Genomic DNA, 10,261 nt, shown 5'->3' with positions numbered 1-10,261 from the left:
TACCCGTTATAGAGTCGGGTAATCATTTACCGTTTTTAATCAACTGATTTTCTTGTAATTTCGCCCCCCAGGTGGGGCGGGGGCCTAATGGGTGGGGTGTTAAACCCAAATCCCGCCAAAAACCCTTACAGCACCAAACATTCGAACAACATAGACAACAAAGGGGAACATGATCCCCAGAAAGTGACAAGTAAATGTCACTGCGTCCTTCACCCCGTTCCAACTTCAAAAGACCCCTTTACCTATGGAACTTGATGATTCGAGACTCCACCAATAATGGGTTCTTCACAGAAACCTTAAAGATGCACTCTAGCATGCAACAATCTGGTGTTCATGGCAACAACTTCACCTACCCTTTACTCCTCAAGGCCTGTGCCAACCTCTCTTCCATTCCCCATGGGACAATGCTTCATGGGCATGTCCTTAAACTTGGGTTCCAAGGTGACACCTTTGTTCAAACTGCTCTTGTTGACATGTACTCGAAATGCTCCAATATTACATCTGCACGCCAGGTGTTTGATGAAATGCCGCAGAGAAGTGTTGTGTCGTGGAATGCCATGGTTTCGGCTTATTCTCGTGGGTCTTGGATGGACAAGGCATTGAGCCTCTTGAAAGAAATGTTGGTTCTTGGGTTTGAACCAAGTCCGTCGACATTTGTTTCGATTTTCTCTGGCTATTCCAATTTGGATTCTTCTGGTTTCCTTTTGCAGGGGATTTCAGTGCATTGTTGCTTGGTCAAACTTGGGCTTGTGTGTTTTGAGGTCTCTCTGGCCAACTCACTGATGGGTATGTATGCCCGGTTTCGACAAATGGATGAAGCAAGGAAGGTTTTCGACTTGATGGATGAAAAGTCAATAATCTCTTGGACAACTATTATGGGGGGTTATGTGAAGGTTGGGGACAATGTGGAAGCGTTTAAATTATTTAATCAAATGCAACATCAAAGTATCAGCATAGACTTCATTATGTTTCTAACTCTTATTTCTGGTTGTGTAGAAGTAGGACAGCCTTTGTTAGCTTCATCTGTTCACTCTCTTGTAATCAAATGCGGGGTCTGTGAGGATGATTCCATTGAACACTTGCTTATACATATGTATGCAAAATGTGATAACCTTACGTCTGCTAGAAGGATTTTTGATCTGACCGCTGGAAAGAACATTTTATCATGGACATCAATGATAGCAGGATATGCCCAATCAGGTCATCCGGCAGAAGCACTTGATCTGTTTAGAAGGATGGTAAGGACAGATATTAGACCGGATGGAGCGACGCTTGCAACTGTTTTATCAGCTTGTGCTGATTTGGGATCACTAAGCAAGGGACAAGAGATTGAGGAGTACATTTATTTATATGGATTGGACTTGGACCAACAAGTCCAAACGTCTCTCCTACACATGTATTCAAAATGTGGAAGCATCCAGAAAGCAAGAGAAGTATTTGATAGGGTGACAGATAAAGATTTAACCATCTGGACTTCCATGATAAATTGTTATGCTATCCATGGGATGGGGAATGAGGCTATCAACCTCTTTCACAAAATGACAGTTGAAGAAAGGATAATGCCAGATGCCATTGTTTATACTAGTATTTTGCTGGCGTGTAGCCATTCGGGATTGGTAGAAGATGGACTTAAGTTCTTCAAAAGTATGCATGAGGATTTTGGAATAGCTCCTACAGTGAAACATTATACTTGTTTGGCAGATCTTCTCGGTCGAGTTGGCCAGCTCGACTTAGCTGTAGATGCAATTCAGGGGATGCCACTGGATGTTCAAGCTCAAGCTTGGAGTTGTTTGCTCAGTGCTTGTAGGATCCATGGCAATGTTGAGCTGGGAGAGCTTGCAGCTGCTAAGTTATCAGACCTGAGTCCAGGAAGCTCTGGAAGTTATGTATTAATGGCTAATTTGTATACCTCTTTGGGCAAGTGGAAGGAGGCACATATTATGAGAAATTTGATAGATGGTAAAGAACTTGTGAAAGAATGTGGCCGGAGCCAGGTCGAGGTCAAGGCGTAGATCTCATACGTTTGTTGCAGGAAATCACTCACATGTTGGATTAGTCAATATCTATAAGACAATAGAAGATCTTCATTTTTCTCTGAATTGTATCTACAGCTAGGAAATCGGATTCTCTAAAATTTGAAAGTTAGAAAGCAAGACCTGCAATGCTAGCCCTAGAAGTGAATACTCACTTCATAGTTCGAAACTATTTCTACACGCACTTGATACTTCAATTCAGTCACAGTTGACTAATTAGCAATGGCATTTATAGAAATTCTAGCGTGCAAAATAAATAAAAATGAGTTACTCTTCAAATGAGTTAAAAAAAAAAGTTACTCTTCAAATGAGAGTGACTGAATCTTATATAGCATTTCTCTGTCAAAACATTATTTGGTATTCAACTATTAAATGAATTTTCTATCATAACCTGTGGCTATTGGAAATTTACAAGAGAACCAAGTCAATAATGCATTTTGAAACTGCCGTGGAATGCAACAAAAACATGCCCCTAAAAATATACAATTTAACAATGAAACAATATCTGATTCCCCACATTCTTATTTATGAATGTCACTAATTTCTTATATGACCAACAATCATAACAAATAGTTAGTATTCTGAAATTTACTTTGTTAATATTTCTCAAGGTCCTCTCATCTTCTCAACAATATGCCTACTCTTTTCTTCAATGTGACGCTTCTTTTCTTCAAATTTCTCGCTCATCTTCTTTCGCAAATCAAGCATCCTTTCCCTTCTCCCAACTTTCTTTGGCCTTGAATCATCCTGTTCAATTGAACTATTTGGTTTGAACATCGCCACACTGCTGGAAGGTGATTCGCACACAGAAACATCCTCCGTCGTTTCTTCACTAGTTTCATTTGTATCGTCAATTTGTAATGAAGGTGTTCTTAGTTCATTCACATCTCTAGTTTCTCGTGGTTCGTCATTCTCGAGCAAAGGTCTTGTCAGTTCACCAGAACTTTTGCTACTCCTTAATATTATTGCACTAGCGGAACTTGGTGGAAGTGCCAGAGGATCCGATTTCCTAGCTGGTTCTTGATAAGATTCGCTTCTCTTTGGTTTTTGTTGTTTGAGCTCTGGACCTTCACTTAAGGTACTTGCACTAGATTTCACTCCTCCAGAAGGTACATTATTGGTATCAACTGAAGTTGAAGTCTCGTTCCCAGATTCCTGGTTGATCCATATGAATGGCGCAACATTACGAGGAACCCAATCATCCTTTTCGGCTAGCATCCATGGAATGCTTATGCTTTCACTATTTGGTAGTACCATAGTTTCCCGAACTGCTGCCTGCAGGAGATAAATTAAATTTGTCAGTTAACAGATGTTTTTTCCTTTCTGGAAGATACATAAAGTTCAATTATTGAATCATATTTCCCCATGTATTATATTGTAATGAAAGAAGGTTTCAGTCAAGGACTACAATAGATGCAACAGACTCCAAAAAACAGGAAGAGAACTTGTACTAATTGTGGCAGATGTAGGTTTCCTCTAAGTTATTGATTTAACCAATCTGAAATTAGAGTAGACTAAACAGAATTATTTTTTCACTTAAACTTATGGAGAGTGTTTATTCACACACACACACACACACACACACACACACACACACACACACACACAGAGAACAAAATAATGAAGTTATTTAGTATTACAACCCAAACAAAAGAAAACAAATATCAACAAGTCCAGAATTCTATGGCCACATACTTCACAAATGGAAGTTACTACAACGACAAAATTCAGGCACTTCTAAGGGATGTCACATAAAGTGACTGAAGGAGGCAAACAATTTTTTTTTCCTTATGTTATTCCCCAAAGAATTTCCTCTTTGAACATAATTATTCATTATTGATACTGATACTGATACTGATGGTGTAGATGAATACAAGGAGGACATGGAAAGAACATGAAAAAGCAGTCCTTCACATACACCCATCTCATAATCATAATTTAACATAATGAAAAAGGAGATATCATACCTTGAGCCGGTTGATCAGGAATAAAGCAATATGCGAATTGGTAATCTTGTGTTCTCCAACAGATGATTCCAAGTTGAAGTCCAGATCAGGCATAAATGTGAAACCGTACCACAGTTGATCAGATGGAGGTGGCTTTATTTGCAAACGCAATGTCCCTCTGAGGGATGCTATCCTTATACCCAAAGAGAGAGGAACCTTTTCATAATGAATAACCAATTACTTTGAGAACAACACAGAATAAGCTACTTATAACTTCATTACTAGATAAAATAATAAAACATCTCCAAGTGCATCTACCAACATGCAAATGCTCACAGAAAAGTTTTCATTATGCCCCTTCTAATAGCTTATTCTAAGAGATGATGCATAAGAAACCATTCATATGCTTTCACCTAAAAGCATATGTTTTGGCAGTGTTGGTTCTTAACAAGATATCAATGCCTACATGACCAAGTGATTTAGAGTTCATACAAGTTCAACCATACTACATAGTTATATAGCAGATTCCTATTAATGAATGAATACTCAGAAAAGGGTAGTCAGAAAGAAAAGCAACAGATGGGAAATAATGAGGGATTAATAAAGAGATGCTACCTGTGAAACCTGCTTCGCAACAGAATTTAACATAGACTTCCATCTCGATCCATGAGTTGAGGAAGTTGTATTGTTCTTAAAGCTCTTAGACATGTCTGCAAAAAGGTAAATTGATATTGTCAATCCCAATGCTTCATATAACACTATGGCTCCGTTTGGAAGAACTTATTTGAGCTTATCTTATAGCATAAGCGTTTATGTAAGTGTTTGGAAGAGCTTATGTAAATAGCATATGTTCTACCTATAAGCTGTTTTGAGCTTATTTTCATAAGTTGTTCAGATTAGCTTATGAATAAGAGCTTATGCGATAAGCGCTTATCGCATAAGCGCTTGTTCATAAGCTAATAAACAAGCGCTAAACGTAGCATATATCTAGATATGAGAACTACTTAAACTCCCACTCAGCCATGCACACACGAAAAATCTTTTCGGAAATTCATTATCTCTATAGGAGATAAGCATTTATATTTTGAATGATATAAATATACAGAAAGGTTATAATCTCATACAAGAAACCATAGGTTGATACAGTGGGAATTTGAAAGACCCTTTTGCCGTCTACCTAGTTTATCAAGAGTTAAAAAGTTTACGGTAAATATGCATGTACAGATAATCTAAGGAAGTCATGAGACCTTGGGTAACAAACAGTGAATATCGTCTACTTGTATTGGGTTGAAGTACCCCTTGTACTTCATTTCAATATATATACCATGGCTTATAAAAAAAACAGTGAATATCGCACAAAGCAACCAAACAAGTTCAAGCTTGAACTGTGAACAATGCCCAAGCTCACTTAATAGGAAAGGCAAGGACTGAACCCTTGACCTTTTGGTCATAGAGGCTTTAATACAAGGCCAAGATCAACTATTCTAAAAGTTTGAGTTGTTAAATGGAAGAGCACAAATGGTTTTATACCATGAGCAGAAACTACCACAATGGTCCTTGTTAATTCCATTTTCATGGGACAAGAAATTCAGTACAGAGTAGATAAACCAATATGCAGTGAAAATACATAAATAGGTGGATTTTATAGGACTTATGTACTAACCAGTGTTCCAGACACCATCTTCTTTTGGCTCATTTAAATCGTTCATTCCTTCAGCAAGATTCAATTGCTTACCAAAATATTCAAAACCTTCTAGAAGATCTGACGAAACAGACCCAACATTGCTCGACTCTGGATTTGAGCCCTCTTTCTCTCTTTGGAGTTCTAGTTCACGAACTTCAAGCCTTGTTTCAATCTCTAACACTGCACTTCCAGAATATTCAATGTCAACCTCTAAGGCTGATCCCTCACTCATTTCAATTGGAAGAACCCTCATTCCAATGATATAGGGTGGAACATTCCCCATGTTGATGTTTGTACAGATGACTTCACCTACATAACTGGGAGTTCTCATATTGGACAGCGTCCTCTGTATAAAATAGAGAAGACCAACACTTATTTCATAATCATCACAACAAAATGAAGTTTTATGTAGGGTGCTCTCTTGTTAATAAGAAAATATCAACATTATCTCATAATAACCTTAAAGGAAAGGATTTTGCTTCATGAAAATGGGGCAGACCAGCAGGTAAATTGTAAACATTTTAAAAAATAGTCCCCTCCATTCATATTTCATAGTTCATACAATTATAGTCCAGTGTTAGATTCATCCATTTATCACATAAAAAGATAATGGAACAGCTGCCACATGGTCTGGTTGATCTTGTTAGATACAACAGGTCTCCCATGTTGGCTAAAGAGCCTGTCTGGTGCCTGTTTGGATACGGACCGAAAAGCACTTATTGGAGCTTATCTACTAAAATAAGCACTAGATAAGCTCCAATAAGTGCTCTTTGATTTGTATCCAAACAGGTTCAAAGTAACATATTAATTTTGTCCATGTTAGGATCCAAGAGGAGCCTCCACTTCAGAAGGTTTATTCTAGAAGTGAGTGTAGAGATAAAGATAGACTTAACCACTAAGAAATAAACCTAACAGTATACGTATATGTATTAAGAAAGTATAGCGCTTATATCATCTTGATGTGCAAAGCAAAATAATTATTATTCAGCTTGTACATGTCAAGTTGAGTATTTGGAATGAATGGCAATGGAAAAGGTTGCTGAAAATATATGAACTAAGATTATCAATTTAACAAACTAATATAGAGTAGACAAAGTTCTAGAGATTAATTGCTAGGCAAACTAATTCCCATCTCCTGACATAAAGATAATGAGATAGACTCAAACCTGAATCCTTTCTTGCACTGATCTCTTCACGTGCGCATTGCCTTTGAGATCAAAAAAGAGTCGGGAAATCAACAAATTCCAACATAATGTTCCGTCATCCATACCAAACTTATCATCAACATCAGCATCAGAACTGATTGAAATCTGACTCTGGGTTCTTGAATGAGATAAGGTTGATGATGATGATGATGATGGAGCATTGTCTAACATGGAACTTTTCAGATGATTTGTTGCTGCAGCAGTTTTCATCAAGCCTGTGGCTAAAACTGCGTCTTGACAAGCACGTAGTTTTTCAGTGCTCTTTCTTTCTTCACGGCCTGACAATGAAGTCCAAGTTGATTTATTATCCACACCAACTCGGGAAGTTCTTTTTGTAAGTTTTTTCAAAAATTGACGAACCTTTGAAGAAGACCCATCAGGCTTACTAATCCTCTCTACTGCCTCTACACTTGATCCAACTAATGGTTTCATTAAAGAAGGATATTCGGTATTCACTGATGCGAGATAATTATGAAACTCTTCTTGCAACTGGGCAAACCATTCAAGTTTTTCTTTTTGATCACATGAAGCGAGACGGAGGGCCTTGCACCATGCTTCTTTCTCCCATGAAGTCTCAAGATATATGTAAAGAGTTTTGCTTCCATGGTAGATCACAGATGTTTTGGTTTCCACTTTGATAGGAAACTTTTTTGCCCTATAAGATTCATTGCCAATCAAATAAGAATGTGAACCACCTGATTTACTCATTTACTAAGTGAGATTATAATAAAATATATCTACCCATAATCATTTGAAGTACAACAACATAAGCCAAGTAATTACAAGTTGCCTTTTTTATTAGGATGTATGAAGCAGGGTATACAGGAAATGAGATTTCTCCATTTTAAATTTAAAATCAGGAAAAGTTCAACTATGAATTGCATGTTGAATCAAAATGATGTGCATTGCAACACATACCCCATGGAAAGTTTAAAAAAAGTTGTCGAATACGAGGAACTGTGAGTATATATCATTGTCAACTATACAATCAGGTTTTTCGTAAACTGTAGCACTCTCCAGGTGAGCACAGTGATTTAGCTTGTATTATACTTTTGCATTGAAATCAAGTATATACTTTTTAGGGCAGCTACACGTTAGCCATTGTTAAGAAATGAGAATAAGATATTAGCTGGAGGCTAGAGCAAGGATAATACAAGTTATACAACTATTACAAACCCAACCCAATATGCTCCTAAGTCCTAACACAACAATAATTCTAATAATCTAACACTTTCCTCATGTTGAAGCTCTAAACACACTAAACAAGAGAAAGCAAATTTGAAAATGCAACAGATACTACAAACCACAAATTGAAGCCACATAATGCTGGCAGTTAATTCCAATGACAATACCACCACCAGACACCAAATAAAAAGTGAAACATTACCATTTTTTAGAAGGAAGGCTTGTGGCTGAAACAGCTTCAACCAGGCATCCCTTGAGCTGAATGGTGATGTGAAAGCCATCAGGCTCTGTGAGAACAAGTGACTGATCTATGATTTTACCATACTTCCTAACAGGGGAAACCTCCAAGAGTTCCTTTTTCCTTTTCTGCTCTCTTGGTGGTCTCTCCAACCAGAATTTTGAAACCTTGTCTGGCTCTAGAATCCAAATCACACCCTGAAGAAAGACAAATCCAATTACATGAACAATTGGCAAACACAAATTCAATAAATAGTAAAAAAAAAAAAAATCCAATGCATGTTGCTGTTCCAAGCATGCAGCTTGATTGATTCATATTCATCTTCACTAAAGACTCAAGCTTTTGAGTCTAAATGACAAAAAAAACATACATTGACAAAATTAAATTATAATCCCTTTTGTCAGAATAAAAAAAAAGAACTTTTTCCCTCTAATTGATTCAGATTAATCAATCAATGTCTTCTGAATACAGAGGGTTTTACTCTTACCCAGAAGAAAATTTCAAAAAAGAAAATGCATGGATATTTTGTGGAACCACAAAATTACCTCTTTTTTGAAAAATTGATGAGGATCAATTTCAGCACTACCCAGTTGAGTTTGTGAAGAGATTTTGGCCTGGTCTCTTTCAAATTTGCAACGCAACCGTTTCAGGATCCACAAGAATCCAAGAGCTTGAGCGGCCACAACCGCCACAACCCCAAGAAGAAACCCAAAGAGAATCAATACGAAAACCAGAAACATTTCACACCCCAATTGTTCCAATTCTGAAACCTGATGAAAATGCGAAAAAGAGACCGACCCAGAAGGGGGAATCGATAGAGGAGTTGAAGGTGGAGATACCCAGATGAAGAATGAAGCCAAAAATGGAAGATTCTGAAGGAATCAGATGCTGGAAAACCAGTACCAATCAGTTATTTTTTTATGAGTTGGTTTTTTCTTTCTTTGTTAACAACTAACTGTTAGAGGGAAAATGGTGTGATGGTAACCGATCATGGGTAGATGTAAGAATAAATAACGATGAGAGAATGACTGGATTTTGAAGATGATGGGGAGATGGGTTTTCATTTCACTTTTCAGAATTAATAACGTGTTCATGCAGAAGTAGTAGGACCATTGATGATCAGATCATTTTTTTGTGGGCATATATTTATTAAGGATTTAATTTATAGGAGGTGTTATTCGGACCCCACATCTATTCGTACCATGATAAATTCGTAAAATTCAAAAAAGCCCTCTTATATTTTTTTTCGCTCGCACTTTATTTCTTTGTTTTTCTTCCTGTTTAAATTCGGGAATGAATTTTGAACTGTCACTTTTTAGTTAAGGTAGTAAGACCATTCCGAGCTCAAATATGCAGTCAGAATCTCCAAATTCCACCACTTTCTAATAGTATCATGATTTTTAATAATCATCTAATATAAGTTATGTACAAATTTGCAGCAAAACGCACTTTAAAAGTGCGTTAACTACACACTTTTAAAGTGCGTGAGTCACGTACCTCTAAAGTGTGTTTAGTTGCAGAAAAAAAAGGACAAAAACAATTCCATAAATTTGAAAATTTTAAAAAACGACTGAAGATGGTGGTGGCGGCGGCGGTGGTTGCGGTGGCGGTGGTGGTGGCGGTGAGAGAAGAAAGAGGAAAGAGGTAAGGAGAGATGAGAGTGAATGTGAGGATGGGGTGGAGTTTTTTTATATTTTTTTCATTAAGGGCCTTTTAGTCTTTTTGCACTTTAAAAGGGGTCCAAATAAATGTGGGGGTCTGAATGACAACTCCCTTAATTTATATATATTGATATTCAATTTTTCCTCTTGTACCAAAAAAAATAATTTGATATCCTACATTTTCCCTTTGGTATTGGGTTGAGTACTCCTTGTAATTCTTTTCAATATATATCTTGGCTTATTAAAAAAATTCAAAAAAATATATTCAATTGTACTTTTTTTGTTACAATTGTATTTAACCATAATTTC

General features: G+C 37.0%; 2 protein-coding genes across 3 annotated transcripts; one reads left to right on the top strand and one right to left on the bottom strand.

Moving 5' to 3' along the window:
• On the top strand, positions 1-2,302 carry LOC130738529 (pentatricopeptide repeat-containing protein At4g19191, mitochondrial-like). Its single transcript, XM_057590525.1, has one exon. It carries the CDS (start codon positions 195-197, stop codon positions 2,010-2,012), a length of 1,818 nt encoding a protein of 605 aa, XP_057446508.1. The 5' UTR covers positions 1-194; the 3' UTR covers positions 2,013-2,302.
• Positions 2,303-2,487: 185 nt separating this feature from the next.
• On the bottom strand, positions 2,488-9,385 carry LOC130738528 (uncharacterized). Of its 2 annotated transcripts, none has more exons than XM_057590524.1 (7): positions 8,837-9,385; positions 8,256-8,488; positions 6,830-7,523; positions 5,715-6,009; positions 4,595-4,689; positions 4,001-4,195; positions 2,488-3,308 (listed from the first exon to the last, which is right to left on the bottom strand). In XM_057590524.1, the coding sequence occupies exons 1-7, from the start codon at positions 9,029-9,031 to the stop codon at positions 2,640-2,642; spliced, it is 2,376 nt and encodes a 791-aa protein (XP_057446507.1). In that variant the 5' UTR covers positions 9,032-9,385; the 3' UTR covers positions 2,488-2,639. The 2 variants fall into 2 exon arrangements, with proteins under 2 accessions (XP_057446507.1, XP_057446506.1); XM_057590523.1 differs by having other exon boundaries at positions 5,643-6,009; positions 8,837-9,384.
• Between the last annotated feature and the right edge of the window lie 876 nt (positions 9,386-10,261).

This window comes from Lotus japonicus, chromosome 2 (assembly GCF_012489685.1).
Source record: "Lotus japonicus ecotype B-129 chromosome 2, LjGifu_v1.2".
NCBI lineage: Eukaryota > Viridiplantae > Streptophyta > Magnoliopsida > Fabales > Fabaceae > Lotus > Lotus japonicus.
Note: the sequence above shows the minus strand (reverse complement) of the source record. Positions and strands in the feature narration are given on the sequence as shown.

Bases quoted from the DNA above. Each gene is read 5' to 3' on its own strand.
- LOC130738529 (XM_057590525.1), top strand. From the start codon at position 195: ATGTCACTGCGTCCTTCACCCCGTTCCAACTTCAAAAGACCCCTTTAC.
- LOC130738528 (XM_057590523.1), bottom strand. From the start codon at position 9,031: ATGTTTCTGGTTTTCGTATTGATTCTCTTTGGGTTTCTTCTTGGGGTT. The intron at 7,524-8,255 runs GTAATGTTTCAC...TGAATCTTATAG, and splicing joins AGCCTTCCTTCTAAAAAATG to GGCAAAAAAGTTTCCTATCA. The intron at 6,010-6,829 runs GTTTGAGTCTAT...TATTTTATACAG, and splicing joins CAGTGCAAGAAAGGATTCAG to AGGACGCTGTCCAATATGAG.